The 25,078-nt window shown below is 43.2% G+C and overlaps 1 protein-coding gene across 1 annotated transcript in view; it reads right to left on the bottom strand.

The window, feature by feature from the left end:
- CELF4 (CUGBP Elav-like family member 4) overlaps positions 1 to 25,078 on the bottom strand; it is a 715,704-nt gene that overhangs the window by 52,478 nt on the left and 638,148 nt on the right. The window contains exons 7-9 of the mRNA XM_042862314.1: positions 21,171 to 21,318; positions 14,291 to 14,440; positions 1,493 to 1,558 (exon numbers count right to left, since the gene is read on the bottom strand). Coding sequence (XP_042718248.1) covers positions 1,493 to 1,558; positions 14,291 to 14,440; positions 21,171 to 21,318 — 364 coding nt within the window. The remainder of the gene's footprint in view (positions 1 to 1,492; positions 1,559 to 14,290; positions 14,441 to 21,170; positions 21,319 to 25,078) is intronic.

The raw sequence follows: 25,078 nt of genomic DNA on the forward strand, positions 1-25,078 counted from the left end.
AGCACTCATCTCTGAGCATCCATTCTCTTTTCAACTTTGTAGCAGAAGCACCGGGAACAGCCATGTAATCTAAATGGCAGTCTAAACGGAGATCCATGAGATCTCCCCCACCAGAGGTGGGTAACCATCCCAGGAAGTACAAGAAAAACACTCATTCTTGAGCTCAGTGTATTGATGCCTGTGCTGACAGGCATGTGCAGAGTCCATGTCCACGTTTTTCTTTTGCACTCTGATTTATACACATGCTTATAATAACAGTTCATATGTATTCCCACTCTCTCTAACTCTATACAGAATATGCACAGAAGCACACTTCTGCATGCATTCTCAGATATACATTTCCTTTCATGTCTATGGACACTTAGTCTTCTACACAAACACAGTGGAAACAGTGTGCAGCAATTAAACAATTTTCCCCACCTCAGCTCCCCCACCAAGCAGACGAGGGGAGCCATTCAATACCACAGATGGTAGATGATGTGCCTTGCTGCTAAAAATACAGAGTACGGGTCGCCTGTGAGCCCAGAGAGAGGGGGATAGGGGCCATGTGTGTGCAGAGGGGTTAATTAACAGCTCAAAGGGTTGAGCTGCTTCCCATCTATCAAACCTCACAAGCAATAAATGACAATAACTAAAATACCGGCAAATGAAGCCCTACATGGAGAATTAAATTAAGTTTCCAGATACAGCACTGACATGAAATAATAGCCATTCCTCAGCGGGAGCCCATGATTGCTCCAGTTACCACAGGAAATAATGACTTTGAGGTGGCAGCTTCCTTGCAGTGTTGGCCATGGACACCTCACAAGGGGAGGCTGAACACAGCAGGGTCATGGTCTGCACTGGGTCACTTTGGCTGGTGTCAGTCCATCATCTGCAAAGGAGCTGCTCAGCATACACAGAGACGTGAGAGTGAGAGGTCTGCCCATTGGAGGTCATGGAGAAGCTGCTGGGAAACCAGGAGTATACGCAGCTTCTAGGGCAAGCCTCGAATCTGTACCTCCATCCACATCAGAACTAGCCAGGGCTGGGGTGTCTCACACATGCACAACCAGCAGAGTTCACACATACCCTACAAAACGGGCGTATGCAGACATACACTGACTGTGCCCTGCCAGGCACTGCTGCAGTGGCTCAGCAGGGTCTGTTTGCCCATCTGCCCTGCTCACTGCAGCACTCAGGAGACCCCCAGATCTTCTGTAACACAAAGTGGCCACAATCCAAGAGGTCTGATTTTTCTCTTGCTCATTGTACGTTCTAGGGAGGCCTGGTCCAGTTCTGTCACTGAAGCTGCACAAAGGTAAAGCTCAGTGGGAGCCATTCCCCAGTGCTCCGGGTCCTTAGGTTTGTTTTCATGATAATGCAAATTGAATCTGAAGATCTGTCAGGTGTCCCCACCTCAGGATCCACCTCCCTTCCCACAGCCCCCTTAGCTGTGTTTACAGAATTTAGAGAAGAAAAAGGTTTACTGGGAGAAAGTGTTAATACTAACGACCTGCGTACTGCTGCACTCCAGCGTAGGCTTGCTGCAAGGGGTCTGCTGCAGTGGGACTCTGCGCTGTGGAGACAGAATAGAGAAGGAAATAAGGGATTAAAACAGAGAAATGGAATCAGAGAATATCCCAACTTGAACAAGACCTCAAGAATCATTGAGTCCAATTCCTGCCTCCACACAAGACCAACCAAAATTCAAACTATGTATCTGATAGTGACATACAAACACCCCTTGAGCTCCAGCAGCTCAGTGCCCTGCCCACTGCCCTGGGCAGGCTGTTCCATGCCCCTCAACCTCTGGTGCAGAGCCTTTCCCCACCTCCGGCCCTCCCCTGGCACAGCTCCATGCCATTCCCACAGGCCCTGTCGCTGTCACACAGAGCAGAGCTCAGTGCTGCCCTCCGCTCCCTGTGAGAAGCTGCAGCCGCCATCAGGCTCCCCTCAACTCCTCTGCTCTGGGCCCAGCACACCCAGAGCCCTCAGCTGAACCTTTCTTTTCCCTAAGAAATGTGTGCTGTGAGACAGACAAACCCAAAGGCTGAGGATCCCAGCAGTGGAGCATCTCATTCTAAAGACAGGACTGGTGCAGACCCCCCATGATGTCCAGGAGAGCTCTGTCCTCAAGCTTTGCATGTCCCTGTGTGACTCTGCACAGGGCAAACAAACCCTCCTCCACCTTTCTCAAGTTTCAGAGCCCACCTCTAATCATGTAGATTATTGGCATTGCTGCAGTCAACCCCAAAGAGCCCACATCCTAATCCAGGACTGATGCTGTGCTAGGTGCTGTGCAGACTCAGATCTCAGTGACAGCTACCGGCACATGAAACTTTCAATCAGAGCAGAAAACAACAGGAGCATAGCAGGGGGAAGGAGAAGAGAACAAAGCACTGGCTCCTGCTATCCTGACGTTCCTTCAAAAGACCCATTGCTGCCAGGCAGCCCCATTCGAAGGGAGGAGAGGCTCCTCAGAGGGGAGGGGGACACTGCTTGTCTGCTCCAGGCAGGATGCTGTGAATCTCTGCGTAGAGCACGCAGTCCCTTGCTGGCTTCAAAGTGCATTTTCTCTCTTTACAAGTGTGCATTCCTCCCCCTTAAAACTGTTTATTTTTGTGAAACTTTGAAGTGTAGCTCAAATACAACCAAAGCTAGTTAAGATACTTTTTTTTTTTTTCTTTTTTTTTTTTTCCCCTTTGGTTCATAGGGAGAGAAAAAGAGAGCAAGCGAAAGAGAGAGAAACGTGTTGGATAAGCTCTTTCTTTATCTGCAGCAATAAAATATTTAAAGCAAAGCTTGGCTGAACCTCCAGTCCAAATGTCACCTTGGCCCTAATATTTCACTTCTTGTTATGAGTTTAATTTGTATTTATTGGTGCTGCATAGTTCTACATCTATGCAATCCCTCTGGCTTCGTACTTTTAGGATGTTCTGTTAGGGAGCTGCTGCTTCCCCCCATCAGTTCCTACTTTCTTCTTTCCTACAAGAAGGCTGATGGAAAAGGCTTGGAGGGTGTGTAGATGTTGACCTACCCAAGGAGGGAGACTGGCTACAAGCCAAAATGTGTGACTAGGTGGAAAATGAGTGCTATGAACCTGAAGAAAACAGACAAAATGCTTTGTAACTGATATTATTACAGATTTGACTTAATGTCAAAGATTACCATTGATCATGATGGTTTGTAAGGTCTCCTAGTATACTTATCTCCCCACATGCAAAGAGGAAGGCTAAAACCAAGAACAAACATGGAGGGGAGAAATACAGTTGTCCAGCTAAGTCTTGGAGGATCCTATTCTTATGATATAACTAGATCTCCAGGGGTGATGACAGGAAGAAACAGGTGAGACTGTAGACTTAGGCTGGATGTTGGTGGGTTGAATCACTATCTGACTTTTGTCAAGTCCCACAGCATCTGTGTAAAACAGGAAAGCACTGCATTACTGTAAGGATTTTCACTCATACAAAAGAACATGAGGAGAATTCATTAAAACCTCTGGAGATCTGTAGAAGCATCATAGAGATGTAAAGTTAAAGTGCAGATGCTCCAGGAAACTATAAGAAATGCTTGCAAAACATAAAATCTCTTCTCCTTTTACTCCTGCTTTCTTGAAGAAGGAAGTGACTGAAGTCTATTCTTTTTAACCTCTGTTCAGAATTGTTTCCTTCTAAAAACAGGCTGTTGAGCATGTTGCTCTAGAAGAAAACTGATGTTTACAAAAGGCTGAGTGACGCAGCAGTTCCTGCACTCCTTTGGGAGAATGGTTCTTACTAACTTGAACCCTCTAAAGAGACCAAGATTATATGCTCTCAGATAGAAGGAACATCCTGAGGAAAATAAAAAAGGAAATGTGGAAGAGGGAGCAAATCTTTAAAGAAGAACCACAGTATTGAAGTCTGAAGCAAAAGAGATGACCTGTTGTATCTGCCCTAAAGGCAACTGCCCTTTCTTGGTGGCACCCACCTGCTTATAGAGCTAAACAAAGAAATTCTCTTTGTTGTTCAGGAGATACACTCACAGTGTTTTTGTTCTCTGCACTGGATTAGTCTAGTTGGATCAGAAGGTCATGCCTGTCAGAAACCACAAATCAGCTCTCCAGGAGAGCATAGTGTAGAAGGAGCCTGAGCTGCTGGGCTGTGCAGGCTGGTGCAGAGCATCTGACTGATGTCCTGCATGATAGCAGTAAGGCTGGGGAACATTTCATCCAGTGTGTCCATTCCAACAACATGTCTGTGACATGGCTCAGTCTGCAGGCCATGCTGAAAGATAGTGTAAAAGCTGACAATGGATTTGGGCATGCATTTTCTTTTCTGACATGCTGACAATTTGCAATGCCTGCCTCTTTGTAGATACAGGAAAAACCATGGCATGACATCTATTCAACTGTAGTCCTTTTCATTTTTTCTTGCCTTAGGTGGGCACATGTGGAAACTGTCCATTCTCACAGCTACTGTTGAGGCTGTATCCTGCCCATACAGAATAATGGCAAAAACCTCCAAATAAGCTATATTATTTTTCTTGGGCTTTGCAGGCTTTGCTCTTCCTGAAGGAAACCTGACACTTCTAATTTTGGTTTGGATCAGAATAAAATCTTCCTCACAGTTAAACACCTTTTGCTGGACTGAGCTCTGAGCTTAAGGTTTTAACATGGATTAAATCCCAGTGGGGCTGGCCACTTTTTCAGAGAGAACACGTTTCAGCAGCTTTAGGAGCATTACATTGTTTGGCTTTTGTGCCAGTGCTAGAAACTGAACAGGGCCTCCTGATTCATTGATGAGCTGCTCTCCTTACCCCATCCCTTGGCATCTCGCCTGTCTTTGGAACCATATTCTGACCACTGTAACCAAGCCATTCCCTGTAGGAAATATACACTGAATATCACTGCTCATGTTCAAGATTAAATAATAAAACTGGAAAAATGCTTTATTTAAAGTGTTTGGTACAACAAGCATTTAAGCACAGCCTTTTTCCCTCTCACACAAAGTTTTTAGAGTTCATTATTTCCCTGCATCTTTAGGACTTTAGGGGTCTAACTGGGTGTTTCTTTCTCAAGAGACTGTTTCATAAGTAAGAATGACTTCCTGTCTTGTAGTATATAGAATCACAGAATCATAGAGGGTGGGAAGGACTTCTGGAGATAATCTAGTCCAACCCCTCTGCTAAAGCAGGTTGCCTAGAGCAGGTTGCACAGGAAAGCATCCAAGCTACTCAACTTGTGTGATACACCTTTGGCTCTGCAGCTGTACACCTTTTCCTCTCCAGCTGTGCTGGGGCTGCTTTGTTTCATGATGACTCTAAACCATAGAATCACAGAATCATAATATTGCTCAGCTTGGAAAAGACCTCAGAGATCATCAAGTCCAACCTCAACCTAACCCAGTCCATGAGCACCACATTCCCTGGAATAGCTGCAGTGCCACATGGAAGCACAGTACATATTCACTGCTGTAGCAGTTCTCTCTTCAGAACAGGCCTTTTATTGGCTGGATTCCTTCGGCTTTATAAAAGACAAATATAATGTATAAGATAAAGTCTACTGTAGAATATATACTGGTGGCTTTAATAAGACATCAAGTTGACTAACGTGACTTTTCTCTCTTTTCTCCAGAAATCACAAAGCTAGCATGAGCACCAAAACCAGAAGTTACTGGTCACCTTTGTTCGGTAGCTGTCTCCAAATTTTCTCCTTCACTGCCAAGGACTGACATTCTTCATAACCCAAATTCTATGTGTAGGGGTCCCAAACCATTTATTGCTCCCAAGTGAAAGCTCTCCACTGACTCTGAGGGAAGATCCAGTGTTTAAGTCATTACTTAAATAAATGTCAAATAGTGACTTATATGATGGAGAGCTATATGATGGAAATCAGTGCGGTACTGAGTGCCCACAATCTGAGGTATATAATACAGTGTACTTCCTGAAGCTCAGCTGATCAGCAAAGACTGCAGTGACTTGGAAAATGAATATGATCAGAGCTTAAATTCCTCTGCAGTGAAGGAAGTCATGGAAACTCCAGAAGAAGTAGAGAAGAAAGAGGATAACATTGCTAATGATGAAGACACTGGCATTCAAGAAATCAAGCACCAAACTCAGTTATTGCTGAACCAATAAAACTAGACCATACAGCGTCAATCAGAGACTGTGGTACTGAAGCATTTTGTGAAGAGTTCTCAGATGCCCCTGATGGGAATAACAATGTTTCTAAGAATGTAGATGAAGATGAGGATATTGTAGGTGATTGCAGTGAAACCAAAAGCAAGGAGGAAACTTATAACAACCTGAAATTGGTTAAGGTGGCGATAGTTGGGCTGATGGTGATAGAGATATCTAAAAAGATATCTTTAGAAGTCAGTAGTAAAACTCTCCCTTGATTCAGTCAGTTTTGATCAAAATTGAAAACCATGTACTCATAAGTAAAGAAAATGCCAGGTATTTACAGCTGGTTTGACATGCAGGACTGCTACAGTGTCCGAACAGTCTCTGGATGCTCTTGGAAAGGAGTGAGGAAAAAGCACCTTGGGTTGCAGCACCAGATGACATGTGGAGGCAGAAAACCCAACCTGCATATCTCTGTTTTATTCAGACCCTCACAACCTATCTTATCTACTTGGGAAATGTAATTGTGGTGGGTCACCAACTGCAGGATTTTAACTTGGGAGTTGTTAAAAAACAAAAGTGATTACTTTTGCTCACTGTGTACTCATCTTCCTTAGCTCTGAAGCAGATGAAGATGTAATTTCAGTACAATGTATGTGTCTGTAATGGCCAGCAAGGCCAAGGGGTACAGGGAACACAGACTCAGAGCAGGCTGGGTGTCCCAGTGCAAAGCTAAGGTAGCTTGGGCAGTCATGCTCATTGTGCCGGATTCATTAAACTTAGTGAAGGGCACAACTGCCTGTGCTTCCAGCAGTAGTGTAGATGAAGCCAATGGCTGGTATTGGTCCAGAAACCTCTAGGCACAGATTAAACATTTATGGAAGCTGTGGCCATACTGCGTTCAGTAAAGTGACAGCCCTCCTATGTATTAGTGACCTGTGTGAAGTCCAGAAGGGGCTCAGATGTACAAGGGACCCATGATTCAGAGCTAGCCCAGGGGCTGCTTGTTACTGTAGGCTGGAACATATCGCATACTAAAATTCAAAGTGATGGGGAGATATGAATCACTTCTGCGCTCAACACGAGGAGATCAGGAGAGAAAGTTGCTTTATTCCTTCATAAGATGCAGACAATATAATCATGCTCCACTGAGGAAGGAGAGTTACCTTATCTCAGCAACCCTTTCTCCCTATCCAGTTTCTCTATTACTGTAAATATTAGTTGTGTGGCAACAAGTAATAATTACGATATCCTTTGAAAATGATAGACCAAATTCAAGACAGGGTAAACTTTTTGCATCCTGAGCCTTTCTCTCAGCTCTTTATTACATGATGTAATGTACATGCTGAGGATCAGCTGGTGAAATAAAGTGAAAAAAGCAGAGAGGCTCCTGAGAGGCCAGGGAACGAATATCAATCATGTCAGCCCCACTGAAGTTAGCATAGACGTGCTTTCCAGAAACTGAAGATCTGGCCTTGCCAGGGCAAGCTATAGGTATACTGTGAAAACAGATACTAATAGTAACTTCATTTGGCAGCTCAGGGCAAGAGCCTTATCCCTGGACATAGCTTCTATATTAATTTGATAATTTCCATATCTCCATGGGAAAAATTCTGCTCAGATACGATTGTCGCTTTGCAAGACAATCCTGGCCAAGATGCCACAAGGTGACCACAGCAGATAACCTTCCATAAACCTGGAGACATAAAACAAGCCAATGACCTACTATATGGCCATAAATATAAATTTAACGAAGGCAGCACTTATTCATTAGGCAGAAGTCAAGAAATGACTCCCAAGTCCTTCAAAGAAAGTAGATCCGTTAATGTCACTTTCGGAATCCTCTGCCTGATGCCAAAAACTAAGGATGATTTCCCAAGTCAGAATGAAATACCACTGCTTTAAAATTAAAACCAGGAAGTTTTCTTACTACTCATATAACTCTAGATTTAAGTCCAACTTTTTAAGGGCATGTTCAGCTAGTGTTAGACCTGGCATTTAGCTTTAGTCAGACAATGAAAGAATGGAGGTGGCAGTAAGAAGCATGCTGTTAAAAATAAATAAAATCAGTTTAAGTGATGCTCTATAAAGAGTGCCTCCTGAGATGCCTGTAACCTCATGTGGAATCGGCAACGGAGCTATTATGTGGGTACAGCAGGTGGAAATGGTTGTAGGAGAAAGGGCAGAACTCTGCTGTGATTGCTCAGTGGTGTAGATCAGGAAGAATTGCACTGAAGCCAGAGGAAGTGGTAAAGAAATGAGATGATGGTTACTGCCTGGAAACAAAGTGCTGAGGTCCCCTAAAAAATAAAAGCAGGGTCTGAAACATTTGAGGCCCCTTAAACACCGTAAGATTTCACTTTGTTGGAAGGAGTAAGGAAACCTTAAACCTACATGATACTCCCCTCAACACTTTTTATTTCATTTCAGTAACTGCATTTCCTGGCAGCCACGCTTTATTTCATCCATTTCACCCTGTTTTTCATCACTACTCCCTGCAAAGCTCTACCAAAACATTTTATCACTTGGATCCACAACTTTTTGTTCTGCACCTTCCATTAATTCTTCTCACAGTCCCAGAGGTGTCTTACATCTCCCCCAGGGATACAGCTCTGCCACTGCCACTGCTGGGAGATAGATGGGGATGGAGGGTGATCAGAGGGTGGCAGGGCTGTTGGGGAGGGGAAGAAAATGATAGAAAAAAAATCCATGCAAAGGGTAGGATTAAAATAAATAAATAAATAACTGAGTGGGAGGGCTCTATTCACCTTCTTAAATCCAATTTAAATCACTCTCTACAGGCCTAATCTATAGCCATAATTACATCATTTCGTACAACAAGCTTGTGAGAGGTCTTAAGAAATTTATGTAGATTAAAATTCATGGGTGCCATAGTACAGATCCCATATTATTAAGATTGATTAGGACAGCTGATGCTGTGATTAAAGAAGCCAGCGTTTACTGTTGTAATTAATTAGGTATTCAGACACAACAATAACTGCAATAATAGAAAGAATGTGCTGATCCAGCAGAAAACAGAGACTGATTCTGTGTTTTATAGTCTCATTTTGCCATTTAGGGACTGGACACCATTCAGTCAAAGATATGTTGCCCCACTGCCTGTTTCTGTTCACAACAGGGGAGCTCCCCTGTTGTATCATGTGAGTTGGAAACAGTGTCAGGTATAGTTGATGCTTGTTTGGGACAACAAATGAGCTTACTATGAAAGTCATGCAGCTTATCACTGGAAATCAGAATTATCTTTAGAATTTTCCTTGTAGGCCTGCCTCCAATCCCATCCGAAATTGGTCTTCTGCTGAGACAGGACAGTAAGAGTCATGTCTGGCCATGAAGAGCTCGATACAAAGTAAAAAAAATTCCGAAGAATTGGAAATGTCACAAGGTGGAGGTGGCTGGCCAAGGTGATTTACTAATTCAGCAACAAAGCCAGGACCAGACTTCTCTACCATTGTCTGTGCTCATAAACATATAAATTGGGGTCAGGTTTTAAACATAACAGAGCACTTAACTTCATGTTTTTGGGAGCTTACTTTAAGTGACCTCCGAAAAAAACACCCTCAAGATGTTAACTTACTTAGGTGCTTCTCCTCTGAAAACTAGCAAAGTTCCAGCTTTGTATTTACACCTTCTAGATCAGAGGAGAAAAAGCTTTGGCTCTGAAAAGGCTCCCACAACTGCCTTAAACAACCTCATTCATTATGTCTGCAGTGTGATTGTTCGAAGTACACAGCATCATTAAAGTAGCTTAGACTACAATTGAGGATGGCAACTTGTTATTATATTTTTAATGAGTGCATTCCTTCACTTATTTATTTTACCAGTAAAGCGTGGTTTATGGCACGTGGCAGATTGTTACAAATGGGTCAAATAAATGCTTTCCAGTCATAATGATGTTTCAGGAGCTCACTGTTGCACTTTTGAAACTGCTGATACAAAATATGAAAGTGAAAGCTCATCTCGGGATTTATGGTGGACAAATACAACACAGCCAAACATTTCCCACAGCAAGTAACTAAGCCTAGGGGCTGCTGAGGCAGGTATATTCTAGGACATGGTGTATGAGTGGACTGAATGTTATCGGGATTGAACCTTCCTATAGGTGATTTTGTTATTCTTTTCTTGCTCTTTTCTTATTCTCGTGGGTCACGTCCTCTGATAACTTTGAAATGCAAGCAGTGGGGTGGTGGAAGCTGGTTCCTTTTTCTGTCTGCACAAACAGTCCCTGATGCTGGCCAATATCACTGGGAGGGGTCTATTGAGACCAGAGGGGACTGGACCCTATGCAGGGTATCAAGTGGAGCTTGCTGTCTCACTAAACCAGACATATGCACACTGAGTATGCAAAGGTGAATAGAGGGACTTCAGCAGTGTCTGCAGTGAGCATATATAAAGCTGTTCCTGGCAGCAGCAGGCAGTCAGGAACAGTAGCACTGTGAGCCTCAGGACAGTGAACAAGGCAACATGTTTATCAGAGGATTATGAAGAACTAAGGGAAATCTTTTGTAGTTCTCAGTAACTACAGCTCAGACTAAATGTACTGAAGAAACCAGTGTCCTGGAAAACATTCTCCATCTGAGGAACCCCAGTGCTGCCCTACCCTGGGTTTGCCCCTGGCTCTAGTCAAACTGGACATCCCACTGGGTACTATGGGATATCTTTGTGCTTCCTTTCTGGGCATCTCTTGCTCTTTTCTAAGTGCTCTGCTCAGTGCCCTCTTCTAGTTCTGTCCTTTTGTGTCACTGATCCTGTGACAGCTGCTTCTGTCTTTTCCATTCACTGCCCTTTGATCTCTCACTTTTCTCCCTTCCTCTTCCCAAGGAGGTCTTATTTTTGCAGGGAGAATTTTGTCTAGACCCTCATAATGCAATCCAGAAATGAGTGCAGATGATCTCCACTGTTACAAGAGGGGCACTGGGCTCTTGATAACCAAAGAGTGTAGGCAGAAGAGAGCAATCCCTATTACTATGACTAATGGTGAAGTGGCAAATGCCCTTGCACTACTACAAAGTGACTCACCATACCATGGCACAACAGATTATGCTCATTGTCCCCAGTGTATGTTGTGACACACTGCTACATTCAATAGCTTTGCAAGCTGAAGACTAAGGGGCAGGCATTAGCACAGCAGGGCCAAATATCCAGAGGGACTCATACTACTAGGAGAAGAAATATTTTCTCCCTGTTGATTCTATCCATGCACAGAAGTGCAGTGAGAGGCATTAGGTACTGGTTGTACTTGGAGAGGGCGAGAGCATGGCTTGCAAAGAGCTGTCTGCAAGGAATTATTTTCTGGGGTTACTGCGTGGATCTGTAACTCAAGTGGAAGTCACAGAAAAAGAGAATTCCTGCAGGATATGGGGCTGTGATTAGGAGCCTGGTGAGTAGGGTTGTTTGACTTATTCTTGCCTTTGCCCCAAAGCCATAGGGGTTTCAGTAGTCTGACCCAAATGGTACTTTGTGTGTGTCCCTGCTCCAGACAAAGGCAATATTAAAAAAAGAGGATAGGGTAAGAGAGAAAAAAAAAAGAGTGAAACTACAGGGTAAATACAATTACATAATTTGCACCTGCTTTTATAGTGCAAAGATTGTGGAGTTCTTGAGTTGCTTAGATGTAACATCAGAAATATTATAGCTAGACACAAAGGTGAATGTGTAGACAAACTGCACAATTAATGAGATTTATTTGGGTCTGAATGACGTGGATGTCATCCCTCTACAGATTTTGATTGTCCTGCTTTGCTATTTTCAGGCAACAAAGCACATTGTGCTACAGGATATAATGGTCTGAACCCACATTTCAGGTTTTTTTTGTTGGGTATGAAAAAGTATCTAAGAGCAAAATTCAGGCATTAAACAATATATGGCAAGTCATAACCGTAGCTTACTATGGTAACATACATAATACTGCAGCACTCTTGGCCACTTTTAGAATGAGAGATATATCATAAAAGAAAATTGTTTGGAAGATGCTGACTTTGGATGGCACTGGCATGTTCTTTTCTTCTCTATAGTGTTAGTGCAATTGAATGCTCAGCTTTACTATTTTATTTCTATCCTTGCATTTAGAAATGCAGAACCACAGGGCAGTGCCAGTAACAGATACTACAGAGTAATGTACAAAAAATCCTATAATGAACAATGATGGAATAAGCTGCCCAGTGATGAAAATTTCTTTCTAACCCCAAGCAATTAGTGGCTGGATTTTATAATAAAGCATGAAGGTTTGTGTCCTTTCTACATTTTTATCCAGTCTAATGTGACCGTGGATGTTCTCATTATCCATATAAATGTCTAATCCTTTTTTTTTTTTTTTTTTTTTTTTTTAATGTTGCTAAGCTCCAGGCCTCAATAAAGCCTGTGGCAAGGAGTAAAGTATTGGTGAGTGCATAAATGCTCATTAGGAGGAGAAGAGAATAAGATGGAGCAAACACATGCCTTGTCCTACACCCAACCTGCTACAAAGGAACTCGCTGTAAGAGATTTATTGCTAGTGGGCACAGGCAGAAGTATAACGAGAAGTGAAGGCTTGGCTGACCACTTTATACCTCTGCTATCACTTAGGATGTCATTGAGTTGAGGGAAAGTTGAGCACCAGGAAAGACCAATATATTGCGGAAGACGTGCTGAGATAAATCCAAATGTTGTACAAAATAAAATATTTGCATGTCAGATCTTTTGGCAGAGGGGAGACCCTCTGTCTGAAGAGAAGAGAAGCAAAGATGACTTTCACCTTTCAGTCTGTTATGCTTCTGATGTTTGTGCATGGACTTACTATGAACTGCTGGCTGAGAAAGCCTCTCCAAAATCAGAGAGAATTGGATTAAGGCCATTGACTTTTATATAATATTGCATGAAATGCCTAACTTAAAGTTTTCTTTAATTACGGGCGTATTTAGAGATAGTAATAAAAGCTCAAGTCATTACAATTCATCTAAAAATATCATATTTTCTCTGATATTTGCAGTAATGGATAGTGGACAATTAGCCAAGAGGAGTTAGACAAAGCAGTGAAAAAAAATAACATAGAAATGAATGAATAAAAAGAGCAATGATAGGCTGGCAAATAGGTAAATACTTAAATGGGTAGAGGAACCAACTTTCCTGCTGTTATGGCTGAGCTCACTGAGCACACTAAAGCTTCATCCAATCTTCTGATGCCTCCTTAGCTGCCAAGACTGCTTATTCCTTTACACTGCCACAAACATATATACATGCCTAAATTTTAACACAGTAAGTTCCTTGATTTCAATTCTGCTTAAATTTCAACTCATGGGCTAAATGTTTATCAGATATGTGTGTATGGGGAAATTATAGCTATTTTTTCAATATTGTTGATATTTCTGGGTATTTCTTTGATGTATCCACAGGTTTTCTTTCAGTGACTTTGAGTAGCAACTCAAAGCAAGACTTTTGTACTTCTTTGTTATGATATTTTTTTCCTTGCAGCTCATAAAGTCCCCAGTGATGTCGACTCTTATAAGTTTTCAGGACTGGTTGAGGTGGAAAGAATTTTTTTGTTAGGGCGTTTGTGGGCTTTTTGGTTGGAGTAACTGTCTGATTTCTTGACAGATTGGATTAATCTGAGTGTCCCAGGGTAAAATATGCCTTTGCCAGATGGTAGCTAGGATCAATTAGTAAAATTTATTTAAATTATATTGTTGTGATTGGTATTATTAGTGTGTATACAGTCAATGGTAAGAAATGTCTTTCCAGCTCCAGCTTCAAGCAGAAGTCTTTATCAAATCCCGAGAAAGCTAGAAAAATATAAGTCCACATTAAGAACTTGTAAACCCCTAAGTTCTTGGTGATTACAGCCTCACATTGTCCATATATCTGTTAAGTACAGGCACAGAGGTAGATACATATTCTTTAACCTCCCTCATTCACTTCTGACGTCAAAATCACCCCATCAGGACTGGCATCTTTTGAGATGGTCGCAGTCTATGAACCCTATCAGCTGTCTCCAATGGTGTGACATGATAGGTTGAAGCTGAGCCTGTTATGTGTCAGCTGAACTGGCTTCAGTCACCAGCCCTGGTAAGGCTAGAGGGTTTGAATGCAGCAATTGTTTTGGAAACTAGCGCACGCTGCCTGGTACAGAGAATAATCCTTCTGAAGTAGCTGATGCTACAGACCTTTCCCTAACACTGATGAAGCAGGCTGTGGGCATGGCAATGGTCTGGCTTACCTGGGTAAGGGTGTATGCCATTTGCAAACACGGCTTCTGCGGCGGGCTGCCCGTTAGCCTGCGGCGGGAGGCCAGTGAAACCATTCACCCCAATGGGAGATGGGATGCTAGGCACAGCTGGTGCAGTTATGCCAGGAGGCGTGCTTCCACCTGCAAGGAGGGAAGAACACAAAATCAAAGCTGATGAGTACTGGAAGCAATAACCATGTAGAGAAAGCTCCTGATGCAACAACTATGATCACCACTCAGAAACCTTATGATATTTCAAGAAAAGAAAAATCTTCCAAGCTTTCTCATGAAGAAAGCAACCACTCACATGATTGCAGGCTAAACTTACCATTGCTTTTTTGTTTGGAAAGCATTTAACATAAGAAAGGTTTGGAAAGCTTTTTTCAACAGACAAAATTTGTTTGGTGATCCTGATCTCTAAGACTAGATCCACAGCTAACATCATGCAGTACAAGACAGCAGAAATACTGCCATTCCTCCTGAGCTCTCTCCCTAGAGTACTACATGTTTGATGACTTAATAAGCAGACATTTCTTTCCTAGATATCATTTAGCACCAAAAGCAAATTCACAGTCCCACTTTTCTACAGTTTCTCTTTGGAGATGTCAGCTTTGTGGGCGTAGTGATTTTCAGGGCCACTCTTTCTGCACTCTCTCATGAATACACACGTAGTGTGCAAACTAATTTTGAACTCCAGCATCAGGGATACTTAAAATATTTGGCAAGTTGATTTGTAGCCTACATACAGATAGCAATACATTTTTAGTGTTGCTGTTTTGGCCCCGCCTGAATTTGTAGTTTCAGCAGGGATCTCTGACAGAAAAGGGGCAAAAATTAAGCTACAGTTTTCCTCCATGGAACTGTGTTCCTCCATTTCTTTCCAGACTCATCCTGTGGGGGCTATAATGCTATTGTAGAGGAACAATTTAATCATTATGTTTTGGGTGGGATCCTGTCACCCACTGATGAAGAAATCTTAAAATTTTGTGGGGGGAATTAAATCCCTCTGCTACCTTACTGTTTTCTCCTATGTGTATTTGAAAGGACTGGACAGTCTGTGCTACTTGAAATGTATTCAGGATGCTTCCAGAGAATACAAATGAGTTTTCAATACGTATGAAATTGTATTTTTCTCTTGCTGTCTGGGGTGCGAAGTTAAACTCTCTTATCTTCAGTAATATCTTCCTGTGTCAGGATGTACTACTGATTGCAGGAATCCCTTTTTTAAACCAATTGCAGAAATTTTCTTCACAATCACAGCACTCTATGATGGGTTAGTCCAATAACACACTTTAATGACTGCTTAAATCTGTGCTGGTACTTTAAGAGAACTCATACAGATTAATAAGCTGCTTCTGTATGTTCTGATTTCAGCAGCCCAAGAAGCCTGCAATACTTTGTCTCTTTTCTTACACCCTGAGCAGACAAGCTGCTGCTTCCTCTTTCCTTATTTAAATGGTGTTGGCCTCAGTGGTGGTGCTGGGAGCCAGTGGTGGCAACCTGAGTCCAAAGGCAATGCTCTCAGCATATGCCATCAGCTTGCAAATCACAAAGGCTAGTTAAAATTTCAGTTGCTTTTCTGGATCTCTCTTTTATTTGCATAGGCAATGTAAGTAATGTTTTCTAAAACTGCAGCAGGGGATTTGAGCTTGCTATTTTGTGCAAGCATAAGGAAGTTTAGGAATATTCATTGCAATTCTTTAATTTTCTTCTTATAAAGAGCCCCCTGGAGAGGTCAGATCTGTAGCTGCAGTAAGACTGGCATAATGCCACTACAGAAAACAAATGTCAGTGGTGCATGCCAGTTTTGGATTTCATCCCCAGTTTGAGATATCTTGCTGAAGCTACACCAGGTGCAGATTTACAGCATGGAAGGAGGAAGAAGAAAAGAAGAAAGAAAGTCTAAAGGGAATTTCATTTCTAGTCCTCTCTTTGCAGTAAGCAGAGCATCAGAAACATCTCAGAAGACCCAACTTTTCCTCATATTATATCAAAGACAGGAGAAAAGGAATCACAGAATCACAGAATCACAGAATCGTAGGGTTTGGAAGGGACCTCCAGAGATCATTGAGTCAAACCCCCTGCCAAAGCAGGTTCCCTACAGCAGGTCACACAGGTCGGCATCCAGGCAGGTCTTGAACATCTCCAGAGGAGACTCCACCACCTCCCTGGGCAGCCTGTTCCAGCGCTCCGTCACCTCACCTAAAGAAGTTCTTGCGCACATTTGTGCGGAACTTCCTGTGCTGCATTTCTGGCCGTTCCCCCTTGTCCTGTCATCATTCACCACTAAAAAAAGAGTCCGGCCTTGCCATTCTGCCCCCCACACCTTGGGTGTTTATAGACTTGGGTATTTATAGACCTGGATCAGGACCCCTCTCATTCTTCTTTTCTCAAGGCTGAACAGACCCAGTTCACTCAGCCTTTCTTCATAGGAGAGATGCTCCAGGCCCTTCACCATCTTTGTGGCCCTCCACTGGACTCTTTCCAAGAGATCCCTGTCTTTTTTGTACTGGGGAACCCAGAACTGGACGCATTACTCCAGATGAGGCCTTACCGGGGCAGAGTAGAGGGGAAGGATCACCTCCCTCGACCTGCTGGCCACGCTCTTTTCAATACACCCCAGAATGCCATTGGCCTTTCTGGTCACAAGGGCACACTGCTGGCTCATGGCCAACCTGGTCCACCAGGACACACAGGTCCCTCTCTGCAGAGCTCCTCTCCAGCACATCATCCCCCAACCTGTACCTGTGCATGCAATTATTTCTCCCTAGATGGAAGACTCTACACTTGCTTTTGTTAAACCTCATCCGGATTTTTTCTGCCCAGCTCTCCAGCCTGTCCAGGTCTTGCTGAATGGCAGCACAGCCTTCAGGCATGTCAGCCAATCCTCCCAACTTCATATCATCAGCAAACTTGCTGAGGGTGGCCATTATCCCCTCATCAAGGTCACTGATGAAGATGTTGAACAAGAGCGGACCCAGCACCGACCCCTGAGGAGCACCGCTGGTTACAGGTCTGTAACCAGACTGCACCGCCAACAGCGACCCTCTGCGCTCTGCCAGTCAGCTAGTTCTCAACCCACCTCACCATCCACTCATCTATCCCACACTTCCTCAGCTTTGTTATAAGGATGTCATGGGAGACAGTACCAAATGCCTCGCTGAAATCAAGGTAGACCACATCCACTGCTCTCCTCCCATCTACCCAGCATGTGACAACATTGTAGAAGGCCACCAGGTTGGTCAAGCACGACCTCCCCTTGGTGAACCTATTCTGACTGCTCCTGATAACCTCCTTCTCTTCCAGTTGTCTGGAGATGGCATCCAGCACAAGCTGTTCCATCACATAAACTACAAATATACACCAAACTTTCAGAGACATGAAATTAATATCCTTGCAGTTGCAGAGTGTTTTGTGAGATGAAGATAATAGGGAACCATCAAAATACAGGCAGACAGCATAAAGTTACCATGCTGAATTGCCCACTGTGACTGCCTACTGCTCAGCATTGACTGCAGGCAAATAAGATGACTACACTAGATGCATAACTTTTGTACAGTTAAAGTCTGGTGAGTTGCATCCTGTCTCTTGCCTGTTTGATCTGCCTGGATCCAAGGCTCGTTAAGTTCCTGGGTCCCATGGGAACTCGTGAACATGAATGAACTCATGACCACGTTCTGAGGAACCCACTGTCCTGGAGGCTGGATTAGGAATGCATCAGAAACAGGTTATGGTCTCAGAACATGAGGGGCCTGAAGATAGAAACTCAGAGGCGCTGTGCTCAGCCAGCACCTCCGATGCCTTTAGGACTTCTGTGTTAGCAATGTCTTTTTTCTAGCACAATTTTTCTTTTGCTTAGAAAAGATCAAAACACTACTTTTTTTTTTTTTTCTCCCTCTTCTTTTTTTTTTTTTTTTTTTTTTTTTTTTCCACAACGTTCCAAACACTTTTTCTAATGCCTGTTTTTCAGAGAACTTTGAAATGTTTCATTTTCATTCCAAGTCAGAACAAAGATATACTTCAATGACTGGAAATCCTGCTATGAAGCAGAATGATCATTTTCCATTTGGCTTTCTGAATGCTAACAAAAGCCAGCAGGAGAATTCACTTTAGGCTTCAGATATCTCCTGGCTACTCAGAAATTGCTGCGAGTGTTGTAGACTTGCTTGCTCAGACATATGTGAAACATTTTCTATGCATCTTATCACAAGCTTTGTAAGTGTTGTGGTAATACAAGGAGTCATTTCAAAGTCTAAACATTTCACCCAAGGAATAATTGTCAATGGACATTTCCACAACCCATTACAGAGGTTTTTCGTGAAGGAAGCTACACATTCAAGGTAAATCTGCAATAATGCCAGAGTGCATAGGCTCCAGGATTGAAAATATGTCATGAGAGGAGTGCAAAATCTGCCACCATGAAAGAGATCAAGGGATCATCTAAACTGGAGCCTTATTTTCAATAACGACCAGTCATAGGTTCTCTGAAAAGCATGTAAAAAACATGAGCTCTCTTTCTTCTTCTGTATTCTGACAATAGTTCCCAAAAGGTAGTGGGCACATCAGAAAAGAGCTTACACGAAAGAAGAGCTGGGATATTTTTCATTTGCTGGATGTTGTGGCAGGCACAGAATTTGGCCATCATGATAGTATTTACACACCTATGTCACAGAATGGCTTATTTTCAAGACATTTATATGCAAAAGTGACTGTGCTTGTTTGTGGTGGAGACATCACAAACCACTGCCTGGATTCGGCTTTCCAAGCCCTGAGAGCATTTGAATTCCAAGCATTCTTTGTTTGACGTTCTCTATGCTCCCACCAACACAAAACAAATCTAGCTAATGCAAATATGATAATCTTTCCAGCAGTGGGTTTAAAGGGTGCACATATAATTAAGCCACTTTTCTATTTGGATTTGCAGTAGCTTCATCGACTCATTGTTTATACATTTATCGCTATGTAAACATATATTTCAAAATGTATGGTGTAAGATTTTTGAGTCAAGCACTTTTCCTTGGCTCTCCATAAACTGCTGTGGAAATAGATCTCTCTTCCTCCCCTTTCTCCCCCTGCACCTTATATTCCAATAGCAGCAAAAGAGAAAATAAATATCTGACCCTGTAGCTGCTGACATTGATCCAGCTAGAGATTGTAAAGAGATGATAAACTGTATGTTAATGGAGAAATGGAGTTTTTTTTGGCAGACAGAGGTTAGCAGAACCAGATTCATTAGGAACAGCCCTTAAGCCTGCACTACTGTGGCACCTTGTCTCCTTGCCATCCAGTGCCCTTCCTGGCTGCAGTGTCAGTTGGTCTTTTGCTAACAGTGTGGATTTCTCTGTGCTTAGCAGTGAGGCTGCTCTCTTACCAATCTGCTCTGCAAGGGGAACCAGATCCTTCTTTCCCAGCACCAGCTGCGCCGTGGCTGGCTTGTGATCACCCCTGCCACATCTCAATCACTCAAAACTGTTGTCACGCTGGTCCTCTTTAGGTTAGCTCAGTGCTTCAGGTTCATGTGTTGGCATTGCAATGCCTCTTCACCGAACTCAGTCCCATCTCCAGCACCTCTCATAGGAACAACTGGCACTGTCTCTGAAACACTTCTATCCTAAACTGTTCCCTAGAAATTATTCTTCTTCACTGTTAAACCCCTGTATCTTCTGCTCCCCTAACAGAGTCAGCAGTATATTGCAAACCCCTCCACATTCTCACTTCTTTTAAAGTTTGGCCCCATTTTTCCCAGCTACCCTGCTGTCCTTCAGTTAGGCCAGCAATCACTAAATAATTTACCTGTCCTGCCACTTCCTTGACCTGCTCCTGTCCAAATAATTTCCTTGTTCTTCAGGAAAGCCAGTTCTGTTTACACCTCAGCTTAATTCTCTGGCCCCCAGCGCTGTCTTCTCATGTCCTGCTACAGCCCAGCCAGCTGTGGGCCTGGGTCCTTCACCAACTACCTGTCTCTACTCGAGCTACAAAAAAATCTTCTCACCAAATACTTGCATTCCAGGTAGCATCAGATTTCCCTGAGTACCAGCAGCCCTATTTCACAGTAGGAAAAGGCTTATGCATCCCCAAAATGCAGCTCATCTTATTAATTGCATTGCATCTCCCTACAAGTATTATTCTGTTTGTGTCTGGACCAGCCTGGCTACGACAGCATGAGCACTTATCCCTTATACATCTACACATACTACCAGTAAGCAACTACTGGTCACTGTGGGATATTTTCATAGAGTTTATCAGGTTGGAAAAGACCTTAAAGATCACTGAGACCAACGACAACCTAACCATGCTACCCTAACTCTAACAACCCTCCACTAAATCATGTCCCTGAGCACCACATCACAACGGTTTTTAAACACATCCTGGGATGGTGACTCAACTACCTCCCTGGGGAGCCTATTCCAGTGCTTTTGCGTCATTATTCCACTGTGCTAAGGGAAAGCTGTGTAGAGGATGATGCTGAAGGTCATGGTTGAGAGCTTCTTCCAGTGCCTTACAATTCCCTCCTTCCAGCAAAATCCATCATATCCCCTCTCTGGTGTGTCTCATTCGCAGCATTCAGCTGTTGCTCAGCATGGAGCACTAGTAGCCCAACAGCCCACTGTTGGTGATCTGTTTGGCTCTGCTTCTGTACCTTTTTTGTGACCCAGATACTGACTCCCAGCTGCTCCTGCCCCTAGCAGAGGACTCCTGTTCCAGCCCCTCAAAATGATCTGGTCTGACCTCTCCTCCTTCCCTGTGGTAGCCTCTACCAGCGAGACCAGCATTTCAGAAAACACTTACAGAGGAACAAGCTGACAGTTAACATGTCCTTCGAGGTCTCCTGCCCCTCCTGCCACCCCTTCCATCCATCCAGGCCCCTTACCTGAGGTTGGAGTCATGGGGGCAGCTGCCAGGCCATTCATGTTCAGAGCCGCCATCTGCTGCATCTGGGCTGCAGCAAAGGCTGCCATGGGGTTCAGGTAGCCGCCCTGCGCCACCGAAGCCATGATCGCGGCTTGCTGCTGCATCAGCTGGAACAAAGAGAGCAGGGAAAAAATATCACGCAGTCACTAGCAGAGCAGCCTGGGTCACCAGCACCAGGAAGGAAACCATGTGCAAGAGCGTGAGGCATCTCTCCACTTTGAGATGCTAGTTTGGTGCATCTGTGGTAGCCCCCACCCTTGGCACTTCTTTCCCACTACAAGAGCGAGAAGCAAATTGCGTCAAATGTGTCTCAGAGCATTGATGTGTCTTTATGGTTCCCACATTTCTAGCATTGTTCCCCAGTGTGGAGGTCTCCTGTGAACTGTACTCAATGTCTGAGTTCTTTCCTTGCTGGGAACAGCAGAGAGAATACTTTAAGTGTTCCCAAGCAGAGAGATTTCATGGCCTATGTTGCTTGTATCAAAGCTCTGGGAAGGCACTGATGGCTGCTGATGGGAGACCGCTGTATGTAGAGCAGTTAGAAATGAGGATCCCCAGTATCTCCAGAGCAGCAAACTTAACTAGTTCTCTGGGGATAAATTGATCTATTTTTATCTGTTGGTGAGAAAAACTGCTTTTTTTTTTTTTTTCTTCATGCTGCTGTGAGGTCTCCAGTGGGCACTAAGCTAAACCATGACCAAAAACCAGAGTCCATGTTAACCCAATTACAGCACCTATTTCCAACACAACCAAGCAGAGATACTCCCTGAAGAGCTATGCAAGAGAAGGGAGTTCCCCTGCTTTAGCAAGATTAATAAAGTGCAGTGGGAAAATCCCTGCATGGTAGTTTTAATCTGGGATGATTTCCTTAGTTTTAAGTTCCTTTTTTTTTAATTCCCAGAAAGTAATTAAAACATTGCCTCTTCTAAGGCTCTTAAAAAAGGCAGAAATGAGAAATACAAGTTATATTTTCAGGCATTTTGCAGTAAGAGTTTTGGAGCAGAAAGGTGGTGAATGGCTAAGTATGCTAGAAATGCTTCCTGCATTAAAACCAGACTTTTCCATCATTATTTTACAATCGGAGCCTAGCTTTTAGATGGTGCAGTTCATGCATACAGTATGACTGCAGTGGTTTAGCTCCTGAGATGAAGAGAAGAAAATTAGATGAATCTTCCTCTTGTCTCCTTCCCTGGAGCTGCAGAACGAGCCAGGCAATGCACATCTGAGGTTCTGTGAGACAGCATCCACTCCCCAGTAAAGACTGATGGTGGAGGCTTAGAGAAAGTGTGAGGAAAGAGGATGAGCAGAGTCTGAAACCTCATTTTGTTCATTCCCCAGCCACTGTTAACACGTGATTTGATGATAATAATGGAGAAGGAAACTATTTTTTTTTCAAAATGATTATAGAAGTGACTCATGTCTTTGCTGTCTACAGAATGAGTTTTACTCTCTCTGTGATTTCACTCTCTATCAAGAAATCACTCTCTGATGTTGTTGTTTAAGCACACAGGATACACTGTTCAGCATTAAATAGATCTTAAAGTCATGAAGTCTGATAAAGCTCCGACAAAGTCACAACAAAATCTGTTCCTTACTGTTTAACATTGAAATATTAGCTGAATTAGCTGCTCATACATATACACACTGGAAGAAATCCCTTAAATCATTGCTGTCATTCGACTGCTGAAAAATTCCTTGTCACCGCCTGCGAAGAGTCAAAATTAAAGGATGCTCTGCCACTGACCTGCTGTATAACTGTGGACAAATTGTGTATAGTTGCCTTGATTTCTCCAGCTATTATATACTGGCGCACAGGATATCTATCTCCTCACGTAGGGGTGCCTTCAGATCTACAGATGAAAATTGCTGTACTAGAGCTGAGTACTATTATTTTTCATAGCCTCATGCAGATTGGTGCCAAGGTGGTGGCTTCCCCTTTGATTGTTAATTACCCTTTTTTATTGTACACTGCATAAGACACTTTCACATTTTAATTAGTGATATCCTGTTCTTTGTAATTACTGATGGAGTGATTAGACAATCTTTTCTATTATAGCACAAAGCTGATTCCTCTTTAAGGAATACATTTGTTTCTAGGCATCATTGGAGTTTATTCTCCAGATGGGGTACCAAGCAGGTGATTTTATTAAGTATGCCAATAAAGTGAATGAGGAAAGGGGAGTCCATCCATCTTTAACATTGGACTGACTCCAGCACTGGGTGTACTGACCCATATTTCATTTTCTGTGCTGGTATTTTACCTGGGGACAGCTGAGGATGCCACTATCTGGTTGCAGAAATGATGGCCAAGATCTGTGCCTGTAGCATCTATTTAGCACTGCTGACCAAAGCAGCATCTCTCTGAGATGGATGCAGTTGCAAGTGCTTGATTCAGCCGCAGTCTGGCCTTTGCTAACTTTTTTCTGTGCTCCTCCAAATCTGCACACAAAAAACATGGAGTTACCTACATGTGTGTGCCATGGTCAGTCTGGCTGACAGATAACAGCCTGGTATTTGAACCAGAGACTTTCCTTAGGGCTTCTAGGCAGACAAGGAGACTATAATTTTGGCATTTCCCTCTGTCAGATTCAGTAACCTAAATACAGATGGCATTTCCTCTGAGCTGGTCACCTATTGCTGTTGATGTGATAACAGGCAAAGAGTTTAGGCCAAGATTTGTCTCTCCCTTCTGTACCCAGTTGCCTCTGGGCAGATGAATTTCAGCTTTGTTTCTCCCCACTAACTGCATGCAGAGCCTTAAGTGATCTGTTCTGCTGCACATAGTGACACAGCCAGGTGAAATCACTCCTACCCTTTGCTTGACCCTCAGCAAATATTTTTGGATGGCACTTTCCAACCATTTAAAATAAAAGTATTAATCTCTTTTTGTTTGTGTTTCACCTATGCTGCAAGAGACCCAAGGTTGTACCTATGTGACATTTTGTTACCAATGGTAGTACAAACGATTGTGCTGCTTCAAAGACAATCTCCATTTTGCACTCAGCAGAGCTAAACAATCACTTGTGACATTATTTATGGCTTGTGCAACTTCTATTCCTGCTTATGGATGTCAATAAGATGTTCATCATTAACTCTACAATGGCAGGTGCTCCTCCTGGTTTGCCAATGGTGTTTGACTTCTAGTCTATTCAGAGGGCTTAAAGTTTGCACAGGAAGATGCATTTTGGGAGACTATACATTGATACCTGCATGCTATTTAGTGCAGTATAATGCCATGCATGCATGGCATTCTGTTATAGATCTTCAGAAAGAAGGTATTTTCTCTCTTTGTGTGGGATATTCCTAACCTTCTTATTACTGCTTCTTACTACTGTGCAAGGACTACAGCTTAAAGCCTGGTGTGTTTCAGAAAAGCATTCAGATAAAACTGGTCATAATCCCATAGAAGCTCAGGAGTTGGAGGAGCAAATAGGTTAATTTTAGCTTTGAGTTAAAAAGCTAATGCAGAAAAAAATAAGGTAGTAATTAAGGCTCTTAACTGTGTTTTGGGAAACTAGGTTCAGTTGCTTCTGGGATAGCAGGCATCCTGCAGGGAGAAGCCACCCATTTCTTCAATGCTCAGTGCTCTGGGGATACCTGAGCTGTCCTGGAGACCTGGAAAACCCCTTAGCATAGAGAACAATTGAGCTGGGGACCTGTACCTCATGACCCAGAGGACACACACATCACGACAGCTTTCATAGCCACCCCATGGGGTACATCTGGATATCCTCCAAGGCTGGAAGGAGTATAGCATCCCAAACCTGAATACAGGCACTAACCCTGACTAAGTGGCTTGAGAGAGGACACCAATATTAACTGTATTTACAGACATCACAGCCCTTTGTGACGCTCCTGCCACCTTTC

Source organism: Lagopus leucura, unplaced genomic scaffold (genome assembly GCF_019238085.1).
Source record: "Lagopus leucura isolate 7727_CA_CO unplaced genomic scaffold, USGS_WTPT01 Super-Scaffold_650, whole genome shotgun sequence".
Lineage (NCBI taxonomy): Eukaryota > Metazoa > Chordata > Aves > Galliformes > Phasianidae > Lagopus > Lagopus leucura.